The sequence below is a fragment of the Erinaceus europaeus genome, chromosome 18, assembly GCF_950295315.1.
Source record: "Erinaceus europaeus chromosome 18, mEriEur2.1, whole genome shotgun sequence".
Classification (NCBI taxonomy): domain Eukaryota; kingdom Metazoa; phylum Chordata; class Mammalia; order Eulipotyphla; family Erinaceidae; genus Erinaceus; species Erinaceus europaeus.
This window is the reverse complement of record NC_080179.1, coordinates 53739025-53763124: the sequence shown is the minus strand read 5'-3', so window position 1 is coordinate 53763124 and position 24100 is coordinate 53739025. Positions and strand designations below refer to the sequence as shown.

At 39.1% G+C, this 24100-nt stretch overlaps 1 protein-coding gene across 1 annotated transcript in view; it reads right to left on the bottom strand.

The window, feature by feature from the left end:
• Positions 1-22595, bottom strand: part of ACMSD (aminocarboxymuconate semialdehyde decarboxylase) — an 80941-nt gene extending 58346 nt beyond the window's left edge. The window contains exons 1-2 of the mRNA XM_007532692.3: positions 22418-22595; positions 11401-11445 (exon numbers count right to left, since the gene is read on the bottom strand). Coding sequence (XP_007532754.1) covers positions 11401-11445; positions 22418-22474 — 102 coding nt within the window. The 5' untranslated portion in view covers positions 22475-22595. The remainder of the gene's footprint in view (positions 1-11400; positions 11446-22417) is intronic.
• Positions 22596-24100: the final 1505 nt, after the last annotated feature.

Here is a 24100-nt window from a genome sequence, read left to right as displayed (position 1 = left end):
CTTCACAAGAGGTGAATCAGGTCTGCAGGTGTCTGTCATTCTCTCCCTCTCTCTACCTCCCCTCCCCTCTCAATTTCTCTCTGTCCTATTGAGAAGAAAAAAGGCCACCAGAACAGTGGATTTTTAGTGCTGGTACTGAACCCCAGAAATAACCCTGGAGGCAAAAAAAATAAATGTACTAAAGACTCAGATATTAAAACTAAAACAATAACATGCATAGAAGAAAATATTGGTGATATCAGTGGGGAAGCAATTACAGAAGCCAGACCTTCCCCCTTCTGCATCCCATAATGACCTTGGGTCCATACTCCCAGAGGAATAAAGAATGGGAAAGCTATCAGGGGAGGGGATGGGATATGGAGATCTGGTGGTGGGAATTGTGTGGAGTTGTACCCCTCTTATCCTACAGTTTTGTTAATGTCTCCTTTTTAAAATAAATATAAAAAAAGAAAAGAAAATATTGGTGATAATCTCCAGGGCCTCAACATCAGTGATGTGTTTGGAAATTCAACCCCATTGGCAAGGGAAACTAAAGCAAGGATAATCAAATGGGGCTAAATCAAAGTATATAGAGCTGGGTTGTGGTGCACCTGATTGAGTGCACATGTTACAGTGCACAGGATTTGGGTTCAAGTTCCCGGTCTCCACCTGCAGGGGGAAAGCTTTGAAAGTGGTGAAGCAGTGCTTCAGGTTTCTCTCTTTGTCCTCTCTCTAACTCCCCCTTCCCTCTTGATTTCTGGCTGTCTTTATCCAATAAATAAAGATAATAAAAAATTTAAAAAGAAGTTTTTATACTTTGAAAGATACTACCATGGGGTGGGAGGAAAGCATATTCTTACAACTTAGATAAAAATTTTTTTCACATCACATGTATAATAAGGGATTTATGTAAAAATACATAAAGAAATCATCAGGTTTAACAACATGAAACCGAGCAACCTAGTGAATATCAGACAAAAGATTTTTATCATCTTTATTTATTGGATAGAGACAGAAATCTAGAGAGAAGGAGACAAAAGAGAGGTAAAGAGACAGACAGAAAACTGCAGCACTGCTTCACCACTTGCAAAGCTTTCCCCATGCTGTTGGGGACTAGGGAGTCAAACGTGGGTCCTTGTACATTGTAACATGTGCACTCAGACGTGTGCACTATTGCCCGGTCCCTCAGACAAAATATCTGAATAGACACTTTTCCAGAGAAGACATACAGATAATCCACAGATGTATGAAAAATGCTTAAATCACTTATTACTTAGGCCACAATAAGATACCACTTTGTACCAGAGAGATGGCTTATAAGAAAAAGATTGAATACAATAAATGCTGGTGAGGATGTGAAGAAAAAGGAACTCTAATACACTATTGGTGAGATTGTAAACTAGTGAAGCATCTATGGGAAATGGTATATAAAGTCCTTAAAAAGTGAAAATAGGACTTCCAGAGGTGGGGCTATGGAGCAGCAGTGTTTCTCTCCTCTTCTCTCCCAGGTCAACTAGGAATACCAAAGCAGAACACCTAGAACCACAACAGAACAGGACTAGAATGACTTCAGGAACCTACCAAATCACTGGTGACAGTAAACACGTGTTGCTAGTGGACAGAGAGGAGCCTCTGTGCTCCAACTCATGGATTGAAATAATATTGAAACAACTGTTAATTTCCACAACTGTGAATTCTTTAAGTACCTTAGTTAGACACAAGTCAATCCAGGCAAGTGTGATCAGTAATTAGAAAAGTATTGAGAGAGGGACCTCATAACATACTATATAGAGTGGTTAAACCAACAAGAAGAAATATTGGAGAAATGAATCAAGACAAGAGTCCAGCTAAAAGCCCTCCAAAGGTTGAACCACATAATAGTGAGGTCAACATCCAAATGCTTCTTAAGGAAATAGTCACAGGAGTGAGTAAAGAGTTTGAAAGAATTGTCATCAGAAATGCAGAAACAATAAATGAGACTCTGGAAGAAAACACTAATTATCTCAAGGTTATCAGAGAGCTGAAAGCTGAAATAGCTGAGCTAAGAACACAACTAGCTCCACAAGCTAAAACAGTATCAGAACAGGTTAACAAAACAGATGAACTCCAGAAACCAGTAGAAAGGAGAGAGAATAGAATCAATGAGGCTGAAGACAGAATTAGCAAGATCAAGGATGAATTAGTAACAACTAAAAAAGAAGTAAGAGATCTCAAAAAGAGATGAAGAGATACTGAAAACAACAAAAGAGACTTATGGGATTAATTCAAAAGAAATAATATATGCATTATTGGTTTACCAGAGGAAGAAAGAGAGGGAGGGGAAGAAAGCATTATTCAGGATATAATAGCTGAGAACTTCTCTAGTCTGGACAACATCAAAGACATAAAGGTTCAAGAAGCCCAGAGGGTCCCAAACAGAATTAACCCAAAGACTTAAAGACACCAAGACACATCATATTTAGAATGGAAAGGAATAAGGATAAAGAAAGGATCCTGAAGGCTGTAAGAGAAAAACAAAGAGACACCTACAGAGGAAAACCCATAAGATTAGCAGCAGACTTCTCCACACAAACACTACAGGCCAGAAGAGAATGGCAAGATATCTATCGAGTGCTCAATTTGAAAATCAACATCATACTCAATGGTGAAAAACTGGAAGCATTTCCACTCAGATCAGGTACTAGACAGGGCTGCCCACTATCACCAATATTATTAAACTTAGTGTTGGAAGTTCTTGCCATAGCAATCAGGCAGGAGCAAGGAATTAAAGGGATACAAATTGGAAGAGAAGAAGTCAGACTCTCCCTTTTTGCAGATGACATGATAGTATACATGGAAAAATCTAAATTATTCAGCAAGAAATCATCAGGCAATACAGTAAGGTGCCAGGCTATAAAATTAACATTCAAAAGTCAGTGGCATTCCTCTATGCAAACACTAAGCTAGAAGAAATTGAAATCCAGAAATCAATTCCTTTTACTATAGCAACAAAAACAATAAAATATCTAGGAGTAAACCTAACCAAAGAAGTGAAAGACTTGTATACAGAAAACTGTGAGTCACTACTCAAGGAAATTGAAAAAGACACAAAGAAGTGGAAAGATATTCTATGCTCATGTGTTGTAAGAATTAACATCATCAAAATGAATATACTACCCAGAGCCATCTACAAATTTAATGCTATCCCCATCAAGATCCCAAGCACATTTTTTAGGAGAATAGAACAAATGCTATAAATGTTTATCTGGAACCAGAAAAGACCTAGAATTGCCAAAACAATCTTAAGAAGAAAGAACAGAACCGGAGGCATCACACTCCCAGATCTCAAACTGTATTATAGTGCCACTGTCATCAAAACTGTTTGGTACTGGAACATGAATAGACACACTGACCAGTGGAATAGAATTGAGAGCCCAGAAATGAGGCCCCACACGTATGGACATCTAATCTTTGACAAAGGGGCCCAGACTATTACATGGGGAAAGCAGAGTCTCTTCAACAAATGGTGTTGGAAACAGTGGGTTGAAACATGCAGAAGAATGAAACTGAACCACTGTATTTCACCAAATACAAAAGTAAATTCCAAGTGGATCAAGGACTTGGATGTTAGACCACAAACTATCAGATACTTAGAGAGAAATATTGGCAGAACTCTATTCCGCATAAATTTTAAAGACATCTTCAATGAAACAAATCCAATTATAAAGAATACCAAGGCAAGTATAAACCTATGGGAGTACATCAAATTAAAAAGCTTCTGCACAGAAATAGAAACCACTACCATATTGCCATACATCAGACAAGAGGATAATAGCTGAAATAAATAAAGAGCTTGCCAAACTCAATAACAAGAAAACAAATAAACCCATTCAAAAATGGGGAGAGGATATGGACAGAATATTCACCATGGAAGAGATCCAAAAGACGGATAAACACATGAAAAAAATGCTCCAAGTCACTGATTGTTAGAGAAATGCAAATAAAGACAACAATGAGAAACCACTTTACTCCTGTGAGAATGTTATACATTAGAAAAGGTAATATCAGCAAATGCTGGAGAGGTTGTGGGGTCAAAAGAACCTCCTGAACTGCTGGTGGGAATGTAAATTGGTCCAACCTATGTGGAGAATAGTCTGGAGAACTCTCAGAAGGCTAGAAATGGACCTACCCTATGATCCTGCAATTCCTCTCCTGGGGATATATCCTAAGGAACCCAACACATTCATCCAAAAAGATCTGTGTACACATATGTTCTTGGCAGCACAATTTGTAATAGCCAAAACCTGGAACCAACCCAGCAACAGAAGAGTGGCTGAGCAAGTTGTAGTATATATACACAATGGAATTCTACTCAACTATTAAAAATGGTGACTTCACTGTTTTCAGCCGATCTTGGATAGACCTTAAAAAATTCATGTTAAGTGAAATAAGTCAGAAACAGAAGGATGAATATGGGATGATCTCAGTGTTAGGCAGAAGTTTAAAAGCATGGTCAGAAGAGAAAACACAAGTAGAACCTGAACTGGAATTGGCATGTTGCACCAATTAAAAGACTCTGGGGTTGGTGGGGGGGGATACAGGTCCAAAAAGGATGACAGAGGATCAAGTGGAGGTTGTATTGTTATATGGAAAACTGAGAAATGTTATGCATGTACAAAGTATTGTATTTACTTTTGAATGTAAAACACTAATCCCCCAATCAATAAATTGAAAAAAAAAGTGAAAATAGCTTATTATCCTATAATACCATTCGTACGCATTTGTGCAAAGGTCATAGAAACATTTCTTCTTCTTCATCATCTTCTTTTCTTTTCTCCTTCTTCTTCCTCTCCATTTCCTCCTCCTCTTTCTTCTCCTTCCTTCCTTATTCCCCTTCCTTCCTTCTCCTCCTTCTTCTTCCTCTTCTTCCTTTCCTCCTCCTCCCCCATTCTTCTTCCCTCCCCGGGGGTTATCACTGGGACTCAGTGCCCTCACTAAGAATCCACTGCTTCTGTGGCCATTTATTCCCCCATTTTATTGGATGAAAAAAGAGAAATTGAGAGAGGAGGGGAAGATAGAGAGGGAGAGAGAAAGACAGACACTTGCAGATTTGCTTCACTGCTTGTGTAACGACTCTCCTGCAGGTGGGGAGCCTGGAGCTGGAACCGGAATCCTTGTGCGAGTCCTTGTACTTAGTACTATGTGTGATTAACCCGGTGTGTGACCGCCTGACCCTCCTATGTCTAGTATTTTAAATGCCTGTATATCACTAGAAATGTTTTTTTTCCAAATTCATTGTCTCACCATCAAAGTTTCATTCTCCTCTCCTCATCTACAGTGCCCACTCAGGCTGACTCACTAAACCATGCTAATTACCAATTTTCATGATGGTTGATTTGAGTAGTGGAATAGGTACCAGGAGCTAAGCTCTATAATTTCTCTACTCTCACATTCCAAGATTCTGGAAAAGAGACCATACAACCAACTTGCAGCCTACATTTTTATGAATAGTTAACCAACGTACAAATGATGTTGTCTTCAATTAAAAACATGGCAGATTAATATCCCCCAAGTCATTCCAAGACTATTGAAAAACCAAAGGTAGTAGGGAACTATTACTGTGGTTTGATCACCAGACCTTCATGCCTGGAGCCCCAGAAGTTTCAGGTTCAGTCTCTGACACCACCACAAATAGGAGCTAAACAGTGCTCTGGCCTCTCCTTTATCTCTCTCTGTTTTTCTCTGTCTCTTATTCATTAAAAGTAAAGTTTAAAAAACCAAATGTAAAAAAGAGAGAAATAGGGCAGAACTGAGGAATGTTTTAGAAAGACCTTTCAGAGAATAATAATGTCTGAAAGAAACCAGTTATGAGATACAGAAAAAAAATTTAATTTGGAAATGTAAGAGAAAACAACTTTCAACCCCAAACATAAGATTTCTTACTGCTCTTAGCCTAATTTGCATGTTTTCAACATTTGTGTATTGTTTTCCCAGTGACTATAATTCTTGGCCACTGTAATTATGAAAATTTAGGGAGTCAGAGGTGGCGCAGCCGGTTAAATGCACGTGGCGCAAAACACAAGGACCAGCATAAGGATCCCAGTTCGAGCCCTCCACTCCCCACCTGCAGGGGAGTTGCTTCACAGGTGGTGAAGCATGTCTGCAGGTGTCTATCTTTCTCTCCCCTTCTCTGTCTTTCCCTCCTCTCTCCATTTCTCTCTGTCCTATCTAACAATGATGACATCAATAACAAGAATAATAACTACAACAACAATGAAAAACAAGGGTAACAAAAGGGAAAATAAATAAATATATTTTTTAAATTATATAAAAATACATATTTGATCTTGCTTTGTTTTGCTTTGCTTTGTTTTCAAGAGAGAGAGAGAATAAAGGAGAAAGTCACTACTTTGTCCTAGTTGACTAATAATGCATGTAATAATACATTTCTGATAAAATGTAAGTGAATAGACGTGTCTGGATATATTTTACTTCTTATTTCTGAGATTTGCTATTAAATTTATGAAGTCTCTTGACATAAAAACGAAATGAAGGCCATTCAAATTGAGAGTTGACATTATAAATTGTAACTTGGAACATGAAATAATAAAGAAGAAATGAATCACAGATTGCCTAGCCTCTACTTGGAGCTTCCTAGTAACCTTGTAATCAGATCCACTCATATTATTCTCTCCCTTGGGGAGTCTTGAAGCTGCCTCAGATGACCAGCTTCTTTGCACATTTAATGAGAGAAGTATAGCAGAAAGTCTGAAAGTGTAACATAGAGTCGTATGGGAGAAGTGGCACAGTACCATTTAGTGGGCATTTTTTGATTAAAGGGAGACCTGTTGCCCTAGAGACACTGCTGTTAAAAACTCTTTAATTTTGGGGGTCAGGTGGTAGCACAGCAGGTTAAGCGTACATGGTACAAAGTGCAAGGACTGGTGTAAGGATCTTGGTTGGAGCTCCCAGCTCCCCACCTGCAGAGGGGTCTCTTTACAAGCGGTGAAGCAGGTCTGCAGGTGTCTATCTTTCTCTCTTCCCCCTCTGTCTTCCCTTCCTCTCTCGATTTCTCTGTCCTATCGAACAACAATAATAACAACAGCAACGATAAACAAGGGCAACAAAATGGGAAAAATGGCCTCTAGGAGCAGGCACCATAACCCTGGAGGTAAAAAAAAAAAAAAAAAAAACTCTTTAATTTTGTTGATGTTGGCCAAATAGATGCCTGTTTTTCTATGCTCACGATCCAGATTTAAGTTCTCTCTCCACTGCATTGGAGGAAACTTCTATACTATGGTTGGTCTGACTGTCTGTCTGTCTATCCGAAAATGTTGGCCTGGAGTGGTGAAACCCTGACAGCAGCAACAAACAAACAAATCTCTTGAATGGTTGAACTATTAATAATTCCCATGCATGATCAAGTACAAAAGCCTAAACCCATCTTCCAAGACCCAATCTAATAAGACCTCTGTCTACCTTTCCTTTTTTTTTTTTTTTTTTTTTTACATTTTTCTTCCCAAATTTTCATCTGCCTCTACCCATCATGGAGTACCATAAGTGATCTTTAAAATTGTTCATCTATTTATTTTATTTCATAGGACTGAGAGAAATTGGGGGGGAAATAGAGAGGGAGAGAGAAAAGGAGATATCTACAGTATTGTTTCACCAATTGTGAAGCTCCCCTCCTATAGGTGGGGACCAGGAGCTTGAACACAGGTCTTTGTGCATGGTAACATACGCACTCAACCGAGTGCATCACTGCCTGGCCCCTAAGTGGTCTTTTTTTTTTTTTAATACTTATTTATTTTCCCTTTTTTTACCCTTGTTTTTTATTGTTGTAGTTATTATTTCTGTTGTTGTTGTCATTGTTGTTGGATAGGACAGAGAGAAATGGAGAGAGGAGGGGAAGACAGAGAGGAGGAGAGAAAGCTAGACACCTGCAGACCTGCTTCACCGCCTGTGAAGCGACTCCCCTGCAGGTGGGGAGCTGGGCCTCGAACTGGGATCCTTATGCCGGTCCTTGCGCTTCACACCAAGTGCGCTTAACCCGCTGTGCTACAGCCCGACTCCCCCTTTGAAACTTCTTAAAGGCTTAAAAAGACCACTTAGGGGAGTCGGGCAGTAGCGCAGCGGGTTAAGCGCATGTGACACAAAGCACAAGGACCAGCATAAGGATCCCAGTTGGAGCCCCCAGCTCCCCACCTGCAGGGGAGTCGCTTCACAGGCGGTGAAGCAGGTCTGCAGGTGTCTAGCTTTCTCTCCCCCTCTCTGTCTTCCCCTCCTCTCTCCATTTCTCTCTGTCCTATCCAACAATGACAACAACAATAATAACTACAACAATAAAATAACAAGGGCAACAAAGGGAATAAATAAATAAAATAAATATTTTTTAAAAAAAATTTTTAAAAAAGAAAGTCTAAAAATAATAGCTGAGTGTAAGTGTCCACTTCTAGATATTTATAAAAAAAAAAAAAGAAGTAGAAGTTTCAAAGGGTGCTGGGCTGTGGTGCACTGGGTTATGCACACATAGTATGAAGCACAAGGTCCTGTGCAAGGATCTCAGTTCAAGCCCCTGACTCACCACATGCAGAGGGGTGAAGCAGGTCTGCTGGTGTCTTTCTCTCTCTCTATCATCCCCTCCTATCTCAATTTCTCTCTGACCTATCCAATGGGGAAAAAATGGCCACCAGGAACAGTGTAGTGCCAGCACCAAGCCCCAGCAATAACTCTTAGGTAATAATAACAATAACAATAATAATTTTTCATTGCAACAGAAATAGAACCAAGACACTTTTTCTTGTCTTCTAAGTCCCTCCATGATCTGGCTCCTTGCTATGTCATTAGCCTCATTTTTAACCATTTCCTCTGTCACTATGGACAGTTCCTGACTTGTGGTGGCTGAACTTGTAAAAATCAACATTGGTGGTCCAGGAGGTAGTGCAGTGGATAAAACATTGGATTCTCAAGCGTGAGGTCCTGAGTTTGATCCCCAGCAGCACATATACCAGAGTGATGCATGGTCTTTCTCTCTCCTCTTATCATTCTTCATGAAAGATTAAATAAAATCTTTTTAAAAAACAACATTGCCTGGTGGGAAAGTTTAACAGAATTCTTACTACAAATTTTGAATTTTGATCTCTTCCCAAGTGACTGAACAATATTCTTTCAGGATGCTGGATAGAGGCAGTGAGTCATAGGTCTTAGTTAACCATTAACAATACAGTATACTTGTTGCCAGACAGTTGAAGGTACTGTGTTTTGTGTTTCTAGACCCCATCATGTATACAAAATGACCATCTGTATCTCCTGCTTCTACTGAGAAAAAAATGGAATTCTTTAAAAATATATGTTTATATTAATTTCTTTTTATGAGGGAGACAAGAAGATGAGAGTTTAGAATTTCTCAGTTTTTAACATGTGACAGCAGAGATTGAGCTTGGGACTTTTGGTATGCAAGTCCTGTGTTCTACTGTTGAGTTACCTTCCTGGCTGGTCATTTTGAGATCAGACCTAAGATAACTGTCTAATTGTAGACTAATGTAAGTGTTCTGAGCACATGTAAGATAGTCTATGATGATGGTTAGGTGTAACAAATGCTTTTTCAAATTGAGATATTTTCAACTTACAATAGATTTACAAGGAAGTAACCCCATGTAAGTAGGGGGACATCTGGACATCAGCCACATTACCATCCTTTCTGTTCTGAACAGAGCTCTTTCTCACTTGGTGATCTTCAAAACTGCTACCCCCTCTGTCAGGGACACATGCCTAACCTTTTCCTTCCTGTCCTCCAAATCTTAGGTAGCCCAAATGAATCTTCCCAAGTCATGGCTACTATAAGACTTTTTAAAAATTCCATTTTCTGCATTGATCATATTTTCTTATTACCACCCCCACCAGAGTCTGAGCACCATAAGGACATTAAATGTATTTGCCTTGTTCACTAGAAACTGTTATTACCAGTATAGACCAGTGAGACTGGCACAAAATGAATATCAATACAAATCTGTGAGAAGTGAACCAATATGTGTCAGCAGCCCTCAAAGTTGAGTGCTTATCAGAATTTCTTGAAGCCTTGCCAAAATACAGATTGCTGACCCAGCCCACAGAGTTCTTAATTTGGTAGGTCTTGGAAAAGCCCACCAATTTACATTTCTTTCATGTTCCCTGGGTGCCAAATTTGAGAAATGGTGGTACTAACTATAGCTGAATTTGTGAGTTCTGATTTTTGTAGTTTTTTTAAAAAATATTTGTTTATTTATATATTCTCTTTTGTTGCCCTGGTTATTTCATTGGTACAGTTATTGTTGTTGTTATTGATGTCGTCATTGTTGGATAGGACAGAGAGAAATGGAGATGGGGAAGACAGAGAGAGGGAGAGAAAGATAGACACCTGCAGACCTGCTTCACTGCTTGTGAAGCCATCCCCTGAAGGTGGGGAGCCGGGGCTCGAACCGGGTTTCTTCCGCGGGTCCTTGCGCTTTGCGCCACGTGCGCTTATGCTTTGCGCCAGGTGTGCTTAACCTGCTGTGCTGCTGCCTGACTCCCTCTTGTATGTTTAACTCCTTGCCTTTGTACCCCAGTTTTTTCTTTCTGGAACATTGTTTCCTTTACTCTTTGGGCATGCCTTCATTTCTCCTTCAGTTCTCAGGATATACATCGGAAAGGATGGAATAGAGTGGGCAACCAGAAGATCATTTTTGGGCATATGCTCCAGCCTATGCCTCTTAACTGCTAAGCAAGGGCTGCTCTATATTTATCACACTGCATTGTGTTATCCATGCTTAAAGCGACTGCTTCTCCCCAGAAGTAAGTCCTCTAGGGCCTCCACTAGTCATACTTCCATTCTGGCTGGAAGGCCAGGAATATTCCATCTGAACTTCATGAGGTTATGTGATATCTCTGAAAATAAAGTCAGACCTAACCTCTGTGTATCCTTGAGCCTCTAGCTTACTCTTTAACCTCATTATTTGCAGAATGCTTTTCCCTAAGCCTTCCTTCTCTTGCCAAATTCAACCCTTAATAACAATGACTTTGTCTCTTGTTTGTCTCCAGTGTGTAATTTCTCCTGCGTATGTTTAAAATCACTGTTCCATTTACTTGGTTGGCCTTTATATACTGTAATAACCTTTGGAGAAGGCCAGATCACTTACTTGAAGTAGGGCAATAAATGCTAAAATTTGTTCCAGGACAAAATATAAACATTTCTTAATGTCTTCTCAACTCCCTATTTTATCTTCCTAAATGCTGCTCCTTGAAGTTACCCCCATTTTTTTTCTCATTATGTGAAGAAGTCTCAGTAGTTTCTCCATTGCCCAAATACTGCCCGTAGGAGTGCTGGAGAGTGGAGTGTCCCAGAAGTTTACCTGTAGCAACACTTCCACAGGATTAAGATAGGCCTGGGCCCTGGGCATACTCAGGTCTTTGGGAGAAACTCACCTTGCAGTGGTGTTGGAGCTGCACCCAACCTCCATAGCCGAATCTCTGTAAAGGAAGAAATATAGTTAGACTAAAAGAGCAAAGCAGTGAGGACTGCAATGTAACAGCATCCCTAGGAAAATTATCCGGGTACCCATTTATCCAGACATCATCTTTTCATTTTTGCCTCATACACATGTATCTCTTATTCAACATTTTACACTTAAACCATTTCACTTTCTTTCCTTAAATGTATTTTTTTCCTTCCTTCCTTTCTTCCTCCTTCCCTCCTTTCCCTCTCCTTCTTTTCTTCCCTCCTTTCTCCCCTTCCTTCCTTCCTTCCTTACTTCTCCCCCTCCTTCCTTCCTTCCTCCTCCTTCCTTACTTCCATCTTTTCTCCCTTCACCATCAGAGTTATCTCTGGAACTTAGTGCCTGCATGATGAATCCATTGCTTCTGGTGGCCATTAATATATTATTATTGTTATTATTAGGATAGCAACAGAGACATAGGGAGAGGGAGAGAGGGAGAGAGAAAGAGAGAGACCTACAACTTGCTGCAGTTTTTGTAGCTTACTCCCTGCAAGTGGGAATTGGGGGCTTGAATAGGATCCTTGTGCATAGTAACTTGTGCACTTTACTTATAGTCCCACTGCCTGGTCCCTTTCTTAAATGTATTTATATAAGAAGAAATTTGGGGGGATAGAGAATGGGAAAGCTATCAGGGGAGGGGATGGGATATGGAGATTGGGTGGTGGGAATTGTGTGGAGTTGTACCCCTCCTACCCTATGGTTTTGTTAATTTATCCTTTCTTAAATAAAAAAATAAATTAAAAAAAGAAACATAAAAAAGAAGAAATTTGGGGGAGCTGAGTGGTAGCGCAGCAGGTTAAGCGCATGTGGTGCGAAGCACAAGGACCAGTATAAGGATCCCAGTTTGAGATCCCTCCTCCCCCCGCTCCCCGCCTGAAGGGGAGTTGCTTCACAAGCGATGAAGCAGGTATGCAGGTGTCTCTCTCTTCCCTCTCTGTCTTCCCCTCCTCTCTCCATTTCTCTCTGTCCTATCCAACAATGACATCAATAACAACAATAATAACTACAACAATGAAACAACAAGGGCAACAAAAGGGAATATATAAATATGAAAAAAATAATTTCTAATAAATATTTTAAAAAAGAAGAAATTTGGATGTCATAAAAGTGCTTATTTAATATGACCTTCTAATGCAGGTTTCAACTTTAAAACAAGAGTTAACAAAAGAATATTTGTTCATGTACCATCTAAAATAATTTCATAGACCACCAGGAGCCACCTTAAGCATAAATACCACTCTTTAGGACATACCATCTGAGAACACTGTCCTTCAAACTTTGAGTTGCAAACCAAGAGTAGATTATAAAATCAATTTGGTGACTAGTGACGCAGATGTTCTAAACATATATCACAGTATACACAGGAAGTGCTGCTAGTGTCTCACTCTCACTTCCTCCTCTTTTGTTAATTTTTTAATATTTATTTATTCTCTTTTTGTTGTCCCTTGTTTTTTTTATTGTTGTAGTTATTATTGATGTCACGTTTTTGTTGGTTAGGACAGAGAGAAATGGAGAGAGGAGGGGAAGACAGAGAGGAGGAGAGAAAGATAGACACCTGCAGACCTGCTTCACTGCCTGTGAAGCGACTCCCAGCAGGTGGGGAGAGGGGGCGTGAACTGGGATCCTTGCTTTGTGCTGCCTGCATTTAACCCGCTGCTCTCCCACACTTCCTCCTCTTAATACTTCTGCTTTCTTTCACATACCAACTCTTACTCAACTACTAGCACCTACATTCCTTTGATTAGGTCTTCTTTTGCCACTGGGATAAACTTTAATCTGGCCTTTTAGCAGGTTAGAATTAAAAGGAAATCAGTGCCTCCCTCCCTCTGCCCAGAAGAGTATGGTGAATGCATTGATTCACAACTGGGTCAAGATGACTGAGGAGGTACACACCTTCTACACTTTCAGAAACTGCTTTCTTGCTACTCCAATCTGGCAATTCTTGGGATCACCTCCATAGTAAACCACCTGCACTGGAATCTCTGTCTCATGGTCTGCTTCTTAGAAAAGCTAAAGTAGTATGGGAATAGACTAGGTAGACTAGACTAGAATGTCTCCTGTGTACTAATTAGTTTCAAGAAACTGTTTTTTCCATTGCATTTATGACTTCTGTGTACTGAGTCACAATATAACCCCTTTTGGGGTGTTATAAATAAAAAATATTAAAAGCCTCTGCCTAAGAATATACTACTGTATACAGCTTGTATAACTTTAGGCTTTGAAAATCTCTGTTCATCCACTCATTTATTCATTCCTCTAAACTTCACTAAGGCCTATCTATGACCTTTCTTACTAGGGCAGGTGCTATATTAGTGAGGGACAATTCCAACTCCTGGTGTAGTGGTGTTAATGACAATGGTGGAAATTGGTAGTGGTAGTGAAAATGGTGGTACCCATGATGGTGGTGGTGCTGGGCAGTGATTGTAATGGGAGAGGTGGTACAGTGGTGACAGATCATTCTGTACCTCAGTATTGGAATAAGAGATGTCCTCCCAGCAGATACTAAGGAGTGTTGTGAAGAAAGGAATCTTCCCACTCTGTTTTCCTTTCCCAACCTTCTTGTAAAGCATAAATTCTGAACATTTTGAATTTCCCATAGGCTCCTTATAAAGGCCTAACCTATTTGAAATAAATAAATAAATAAAACCTAAACTATTTGACCAACTTTCTTCTGCTTTATGACTGAGTGCCCCACAGCCCCCCAACTTTCATCTTGTAGGATGAACCAAGATCAGAATCTGAAATTCATGACCCTGGGAGTGGTTTTAGTGCATTTTGTAGGGTGATTTTGCAGCCTGAAAATATTTGACTGACTCATGGTAACTCATGGTTCATTTGCACTTGTGGGTATGGCAAATAAAAAAAAAATTAAAAAATTCAAAGGCATTCAGCTTTATGTAAAAGAGGTATGTTTCTGCAATGGGTATAAATTGCTGGTGAACTGAATGATATTTTTCCTTCTTTATAGGAGGAGTTAATGGTTGATAGTCGACAGTAAAATACAGTAGTTTGTACATGTGTAATATTTCCCAGTTTTCCACATAGCAATTCAATCCACTCTAGGTCCTCCTCTGCCAAAATGTCCCAAGACCTGAACCCTCCACCCCACCCCAGAGTATTTTACTTTGGTGCATTACATCAAACCCATTCCAAGTTTGCTTGCTGTTGTTGTTGGATAGGACAGAGAGAAATCAAGAGAGGAGGGAAAGACAGAGAGGGGGAGAGAAAGATAGACACCTGCAGACCTGCATCACGCTTGTGAAGCGATCCCGTGCAGGTGGGAGGCCAGGGCTCAAACTGGGTGCCATTCCTTGCACTTCGCACCATATACACTTAACCCATTGTGCTACTTCCCGCCCCCCCTCAACTTCTTACTATTATTATTATTAGTGATTCAATAATGATCGACAAGATTGTGGGGTAAGAAGGGTACACTGAATGACATTTTTAATGTCTTGGAGACATCACACTTTCTTTAGGTGAGTACTATGCCTACTAAGTGATAAAATAAGGTAATTATTACCTCAGAAAGGCTATTTGAAAATCCAGTTATATCTGGGATTTTGTTCCTAGAACCTTATAGTGATCAGGTATAATTATATCATTATATCTGAAAGATGTAAATGCACAATTCTTAAACATAAGCCAGAATTTTAACTCCATTTAAAAATTAGAAGAATAGTGTATTGCACCAAAGTAAAAGATTCTGTTGTTGGGGGAGGGTTCAGGTCCTGGAACATGATGGCAGAGGAGGACTTAGTGGAGTTGTATTGTTATATGGAAAACTGGGAAATGTTATGCATGTACAAACTATTGTATTTTATTGTTGACTGTAAACCATTAATCCCTCAATAAAGAAATTTAAAAAATAAAAAGATTAAATAAAATTAGAAGAATGTTTGCATGCTCTATTCTGGGCACACAATAGATGGTCACTAAAGTCTTGTTGGAGAGAAAAACTGAAACCTGTGCATTCTCATTGTTGTTATAAATAATCTCATTGTGGACCAACCTGAAACAACTTCCATCAAGACTTCTTATCTGATGGCCTGTTTGAGACAGAATAAAGTGAAGGCTCTTCTTCACCATACTTGATTTAATCATGTTCCCCAAGGATCCATTCTGTGGGACTATGTGAAAGCTTAATAGAGCTAAGGGGAGATCGCCCATCCTTGGATGGAGGTCTGGAAAGACACCCAACTTGTTAGCCTCTCTCTTTATAGAGATGAGCCAAGAGGGAAAAGTCTTCCAGACTCAGTTTCTCCTTGATAGTCTCTCCAGCTCACAGAAAGCCTATAGGCCTCTCACACTTAGTTTCCCCTGATAGCAGCAGGCCAAATGGCTGCCTACTTTAGGGTTCACTCAAAGTTCACACATCCACTTCACCTTTTGATCATGAAGGAGAACACACTCTACCATACACCTCCCCAACACCAGACAGTGAAAACCCCAACTTCTATTTCCTTGTGCCCTTGATATCTGTGATTTATCAAGTTTTGTTTTTCTTCTTCTCTAACTCACCTTACTGGTTTAACCCCTATGCTTCTCTCAAATGCCTTTGGATAATTAACTTGCCTGCATCATGGAGACTAATCATTTTGACCTTTATGTATCACATCATTTCTTGTCATACCAGTCCCCTACCATAGGGGCAAGCTGACCTTTAAGAAACCTGTAATTTCTGACATGTGAAAAATGTTCTTTGTTTAACTCTCTATAAAAACCTGTACTCTTCTCCCAATAAACGAATGTTTGTACCAGAATGTTTCCCAATGCCTCCTTTCTGAGTCATGCAGCCACTAGAGCTGGTGAGGGAGGGTCGGAGGTTTACCACCCCCACCCCAGTTGGAGCCACTCCACGTGAGCACCATCACCATTCTTTTCCTATTTCCTACCAATTTTTGTTCTTAATGATACTAACTGTAACTTTGACTAAAATCATTATTAGGAGTAGCTGGTAGTGCACCAGCTTAAGTGCATGTATTACCATGTGGAAGGACCCAGGTTAAAGTCCCCAGTCCCCATCTTCATGGGGGGAAGCTTTACGAGCGGTGGAGCAGGGCTGCGGTTCTCTCTCTCTCTCTCCCTTTCTTTTTTTTTTTTTCTCTCTCCCTTTCTATCTCCCCTTCCACTTTCAATTTCTTTCTGTTCTACCAAATAAAATAAAGTTTAAATTAAAAAAAATCATTATTAGCAAGTGAAAAAGAAAGTCTCAGATCCTAAGGTTTTGTAATCATTAGTTATACATCAACCCATATATGTTGATTCTGCTTTTCTGTTTCTTTGTGTATGTGTTGTTGCATAAGGAAGGAGGTCAAGATTATTGATCTTCCATTAATATTTAATAAGAAAAGACAGGCAGATTTGAAAACAGATGTTAGTTCTTCCAAAGAGAATTTATTATCTAAAATGAAACTACTACTAGCTTATTCTTTTCACTTTTAATAGGAAGTGTTTTTTATTATTATTTTATTTATTTCCTTTTGTTGCCCTTGTTATTTTATTGTTGTAGTTATTGCTGTTATTGATGTTGTTGTTGAATAGGACAGAGAGAAATGGAGAGAGGAGGGAAAGACAGAGGGGAGGAGAAAGCTAGACACCTGCAGACCTGCTTCACCGCCTGTGAAACAACTCCCCTGCAGGTGGGGAGCCAGGGGCTCCAACCAGGATCCTTACTCCAGTCCTTGCGCTTTGTGCTGGAAGTGTTTTTCTTTAATGGTGGAACAAGATCAGGCTTATGCTTTGAAATAATACTTGTTCACTAAGAAACAATTTGAACATAAAAGAAAATCTGTTATAACTTTTGAACTAAATGAAGAGAAAAGAACATCTTATATTAACTAATGATAATGCAATGCTCATTTTACCCAGAACACATAGACTAGACATTGAGAGAGAGGGAGAAGGAGCCAACCACATTTATTATATATACCTTTTTGCTTGTTTTATTCCTCCCAGTTGGAAAAAAACAGAACTATTCTCCCCCCCTTTTTTTTTCTAATGGTATGCCTGCACTCAAATAGAAACTTATGTCATGGATCATATTGCATTACTTGACTTCAAGGTAGCAAGCCAGGTTCCAATGACTTAATGATGATGCCCTCAGTGGGCTTACCTGAGTGTGAAAAGTGGAGAAGCAGGTATCAATGGAGCAGGAAGTGTGGATGTGTGGGAATTCATTCCAATAATATTCTCCTGGGCTATTACTCTGATGTTAGAGCTGAGAGCAGAATGATAGTTATCAGGAGCAGGGAGGTGGAGATAGTGTTTATTTTATTTTATTTTTTTAATATTTATTTTTATTTATTCCCTTTTGTTGCCCTTGTTTTACTGTTGTAGTTATTATTGTTGTTGTTATTGATGTCATTGTTGTTGGATAGGACAGAGAGAAATGGACATAGGAGGGGAAGACAGAGAGGTGGAGAGAAAGATAGACACCTGCAGTCCTGCTTTACCGCTTGTGAAGTGACTTCCCTGCAGGTGGGGAGCCCAGGGCTCTAACAGGGATCCTTCCGCTGGTCCTTGCGCTTTGTGCCACCTGCGCATAACCCGCTGTGCTACTGCCCAACTCCCGAGATAGTGTTTATTTAAAAAAAAGAATTTCTACTAGTGACTTAATAATGGTTTATAAGATTACATATGATTAAAAAGGTATAATTCCACACCACACTCACCACAAGAAGGAGACACTGTTTAAAAAGGTACAAGCTTGAGACTGTCTATAGTAAATGCATTTTAGAGATCTAATGCACAGTATTGTATCGCCACTGGCATTAAGACTAGACTTCAATTGTTTTCAGCACAAAAAAGAAATGCTAATCATATGGCCATGGTAAAGGTATTAGCTAGTGCTACTCTAGTATTCAGATTGCAGTATGAAATGGACCAAACTAACACATTGTATACCTCTATGCCAGTTATAAAAGAATATATGTAAAGGCATAATATTCTTGGGGAAAAAAAAGAAGTGGTGAGGCTGCGGAGGGGCCACTATGGTACCGTGTAGCTCTGGTATTCTAGGCTCATTTTGTTCTTTTTTTCAATTTAATTTTTTTTTAATTGGGGAAATGCTGTTTCACCAGACTGTAGTTATCTCAGAGGTACAACTTCACATCTCCTCAAAATATATTAGAACATCTCATCTACTATCAAAGTAATAGACTCATTTCTGAATCTCAAGTACTTCATGTGTCAAAAAGGGTTAATATCTTTCTTTCACAGGATTTTTTTTTTTTGTGAATCATATTGTATGCTCTATCCTCCTGAAGGAGTGAATATTATGATTATTACCATTATCATTGTTATGATATATCTCTAACTGCTTTTTGATGTGAGACTAAATAGCAGGTTGGTTTATTGAAATCTGCTAGTTTTGTTGAGGAAAAAAATGTCTTTCCCTTCTATCTAGGCAATGGCTATCAAAGAGGAAGAGTCAGAGCAAGATATGTGCCTGGGAAGTCTCAGGTCATGTGTTTATATCGGGAGCTTTTCCATGTTCTGCGTCCCAAAGCTTCCTAGGTGGCTAAACAATGCCTTTAGGAACCTGCATTAGGGGAAACACTTAGAAATAGTCTCGGTGGCCAGTTTTCTTTTAAAACTGGAAGCAAGTTCAGGGATGGTGGGGTACTAGGCAGAATATTTTCTCCTCTCAGCATGGAAATAAGCACCTTTTTAAATTGCTGTGGCTCTTCCAAAGGAAGACTGAAGGCATGTAAAAGGGATACTTAATAACTTATGTAGGTACTCAGAAGCAATGCCTCATCAGGTCCTAGGTTTGGTGAGAAGGTGATCATCCTCCCCAGTCTGAAAAATGTGTTCCCCAGAAACAAGGCTTTTCTTGTGGTTGTGTATTATATTGGTGTGAGTTTCTGAAACCTGTATTTAATCTGAAGCCCATGCTTAGGATTCAGCAAGAATGGATAGAACAGCCAGACTTTTCTGTGTGTAATATGCCTTACTGTGTGGAGTATATTGTACATTTGCTTGTAGAAAGAATTCAGAAGTCTTGGTCTGGGAGGTGGTGCAGTGGATATAGTGTTAAGACTCTCAAGCATGGGGGCCTGAGTTCAATCCCTAGCAGCACATGTACCAGAGTGATGTCTGGTTCTTTCTTTCTCTCCTCCTATATTTCTCATTAATAGCGGGGAAGCAATTACAGAAGCCAGACCTTCCACCTTCTACAACCCACAATGACCCTGGGTCCATGCTCCCAGAGGGATAGAGAATGGGAAAGCTATCAGGGGAGGGGGTGGGTTATGGAGATTGGGTGGTGGGAATTGTGTGGAGTTGTACCCCTCCTACCCTATGGTTTTGTTAATTAATCCTTTCTTAAATAAAAGAAAAAAAATAAACAAAATACTTAAAAAGCAAGAAAATGGGGAGTTGGGTGGTAGCACAGTAGGTTAAGCGCACATGACGCAAAGGGCAAGGACCGGCTTAAGGATCCCCATTCAAACCCCCGGCTCTCCACCTACAGGGGGGTCGCTTCACAGGTGGTGAAGCAGGTCTGCAGGTGTCTATCTTTCTCTCCCTGTCTCTGTCTTCCCCTCTTCTCTCCATTTCTCTCTGTCCTATCCAACAACGATGACATCAATAACAATGGCAATAATAACTTCAACAACAATAAAAAACAAGGGCAACAAAGGGAAAATAAATAAAACATTAAAAAAAGTAAGAAAATAAAAAATAGAATTCAAAAGCCCCCCTCATGATGAAACAGCATCCTAACTTGACTGGTGGGCTTGCTAAACATCAAATCCTTGGAGACCCTGCTGCTCTGACATTCTGTAGAAAGGTGGTTATGCTTGTTCTCTATGGAAGGGCTTGATTAGGAGCAGTACAGGTGGGCTCAGATCTCCATGATAGTTCCCAAAGCATGTAGGCATTATTCAAAAAGTTGAACTCAGGGAAGTTGTAATGTTGAAGTCAATGCTGTTTTCTTGCCAGATAAAGGGCAATTGTGAAATCCTAAACCCCCAAATTCGGATTTTTCTAAGACTCTTAACTTAGGGAATATAGTTCATTTCTTCCATTATCTGTGCTATATATTAATTTATTTGTTCAGTGTAAAGTTCTTATTGTGAAGATTGGACCAATAACTATAAGTGAGGGGTAGAAATGGCAAATACCTACAGAAGTAAGAAATTGTATGCAGTTTTTAAACAAACCAATCTTGTTCTGGTGAAGTAAGTTTTGAGTTAAAAACCTCTGGTGCATTTATTTCATGAATCACTTACATTTTAAAATGATTTTATTTCTTTTATAATCCTATTTTGTTCCTTTTTGAAATATGTATATATTTTTGTATAGAGACAGAAACTGAAAGGGAAGAAGGAGAAGGGAGAGGAGGGAGGGAGGGTGGGAGGGAGAGAGAGAAAGAGAAAGAGGTCTGCAGCACTGCTTTCACCATTTGTGAAAGTTCCCCCTGGAAGTGGGGACGGGGGCTTGAACCTGGATCTCTGAGCATGGTGCACCACCACCTGGTCCATGTAAAGTGATTTTAATAAACTATGCCAAGGACAGCAGCATTCAGAACAGTAAGCTTAATTGTAGGCATTTTGATATATATATATATATATATATATATATATATAATTAAATATATATTTAATTATTTATTACTGGAGAGAGTCAGAGAAATTGAGGGGAAGTAGAGAGGGAGAGAGATACCTTCAGCCCTGCTTCAGCACTCTTGAAGCTTTCCCCCTGTAGGTGGAGACCAGGGACTTGAACCTGGGTCTTTCTGTACTGAAATGTGTGCACTTAACTAGGTTCCCCACTATCTGGCCCCTGCATTTAGACTTCTTTTGGAGAGTAAGTTTTATAGGATTAACTTTTACTATCAAATGTAATAGGAATGTAAATCTTTAAATGTGGTTTAGCATTATTTGTAATTTTTAATCTACAATGTCTACCACCCAAATTACTTCAGACATCAGTGGAAAAATACCTAAGATTAACATTCTTCCAGGAGGCAACTATAAGAAGAAAATAATTTTATTTACTTGCATAACAAGGCACATTTTAATTAAGTTTAAACTTAAATCACATATTTCACTGTTACCACATAATCACTTTCAATCATTTGAGATTAAAAAAAAACATTGTCAGTGGTATGAAATTAAGACTAAAGATTTGGTAAAACCTGATGCTTAGCCTGAACAAAAAATCAAACTAATTTGAATATTTTTCATCTTCTCCATTTTCATCTTTAGTATTCATTCAGAAGTTCTTAATGGAACTTTCCATCTTTAGATAAAATTCCTTTTACTAGGAATTGTGGTTTTTTTAGAGAGATACAGAGAATTCATTTTAGAAACATTCATTGTGCAAAGACTTCATGTCATTTCCTCTAGGGCTTTTTGATATTCTTACTCTCTAGTCTTCATAACAAGGATTTACAGCTTAGAGAACATCAAAAAGGAAAGATTTCAGACAATGTCCTAAAATAGACTAAGAAAAAATTCCACAAAGCTGTCTCTTGATGCTTCTAAAACTTATTTTAAATACTTTGGAAAAAAGATAGGTTTTAGAAGTTCTAGAAACCTGTAATACTCCATTTTTTAGTAGTTCCTTACTTGAAGTTATAAGTTTAAGTTTTGTAGTTGGCACATATCTTTTCAGCAGCTGAATATATGAGTTAAAAGGAAGTAAAACTTCCTGAATTTAATTTAAATTGGAAAATTTAAAAAATGCATCATTTGAAAGGAAAAGAGATTTTTGAAAGAACACTTACTTCTTTGATCCAGTGTTCTTTCAAAAATAAATATAAAAGTCATTTTAATAAACTAGGATACCTGAGCTACCAAGTAATGTTAAATTGTCCCTGAATCAGAGAATCTTACCATTCAGTTCCCACAAGATAAGAAAGATCTATCATTATAATAGAACCATTGAGAAACTCTAGAGAAATTCCAGAAGTAATTCAGCAAATTAAGCATCTTTACCTTTTTTAGGTCTGGCCATTCTTTTGGAAGAATATGACTATGGATGTCAATTTTCATTTCTACAGGGTCAGAGGAAAGCTGTAAGGAAGGTTCTGATATCAGTAGATTCCCATGAAAACCATGGAATTAATTGCTCAAGTCTCTTTATAGCTTTCTTCAGTCCTGGTCTGATGCCCGTTTAGGTCCACTGGAACTGCCTTATTAAAAGTTCAAAGTTCTGTTTATTAGTCAACTCAGTTTTGAGTCAACAACTTTTTGGTAATTGGGATTGTGTGTGTAATTGGAACTGCCCCTATGAGGCCAAAGTGCTATAGGCTGTTTTTGAATTACACAGCAGGTCCAAAATGAACAAATCTTTTTAAATTTCTTTATTGGAGGAGTTAGTGGTTTAGAGTCAACAGTAAAATACAGTAGTTTGGACATGTGTAACATTTCTTAGCTTTCCACATAACAATTCAACCCCCACGAGGTCCTCCTCTGGCATCGTGTTTTAGGATCTGAACACTCTGCCCCACCCCAGAGTCTTTTTTTTTTTTTTTAAAAACATTTTATTTATTTATTAATAAGAAAGACAGGAGGAGAGAGAAAGAACCAGACATCACTCTGGCACATGGGCTGCTGGGGATCAAACTCAGAACCTCATGCTTGAGTGTCCAAAGCTTTCTCACTGCGCCATCTCCCGGACCCAGAGTCTTTTACTTTGGCACCATACACCAACTTCAGTCCAAGCTCTGCTTTGTGTTTTCCCTTCTGTTCTTAGTTTTCAACTTTTGTCTGTGGGTGAGATCATCCCATATTCTTCTCTTTCTAGGCCACAGTAATTTGAACACTCATACACCTAGTGTTCACTGTATAAGTCCAACCATTCTTAGTCTTTTGTGTGTTTCTTCTCTCCCTAGGTCACTAAATGCCTTTTTCAAAAAAATTTATTAGGTTCTTAAAGATTTATAGTCAACAGTAAAATACAATAGTTTGGGGAGTCCAATGGTAGAGCAGCGGGTTGGGCGCATGTGGCGCAAAGGGCAAGGGCAAGTATCCCTGTTAGAGCCCCCTGGCTCCCCACCTGTAGGAGGCCACTTCCCAAGCAGTGAAACAGGTCTGCAGGTGTCCTTCTCTCATCCTCTATGTCTTCCCCTCCTGTCTCCATTTCTATCTGTCCTATCTAACGATAACAACAGCTATAACAACAATAACAACTACAACAAGCACAACAACAAGGGCAACAAAATGGGAAAAATAGCCTCCAGGAGCAGTGGATTCTTAGTGGAGGTACTGAGCCCCAGGAATAACCCTGGAGGCAAGAAAAAAAAATACAATAGTTCGTACATGCATAACATTTCCAGTTTTCCATATACAATTCAATCCCCACTAGGTCCTCCTCTGTCATAATCAAATGAAATAATTTTCATATTTAAATATTACAACTTTATCAATATATTCTAAAAAAGTAGTTTAAATCAGGGGTCGGGTGGTAACACAGCGAATTAAGCACACGAGTCGGGAAGCTTAAGGACCGGTTGGAGCCCCCCAGCTATCCACCTGCAGGGGGGTCGTTTCACAAGTGGTGAAGCAGGTTTGCAGGCTTCTTTTTTTTTTAATTTTTTTTATTTAAGAAAGGATTCATTAACAAAACCATAGGGTAGGAGGGGTACAACTCCACACAATTCCCACCACCCAATCTCC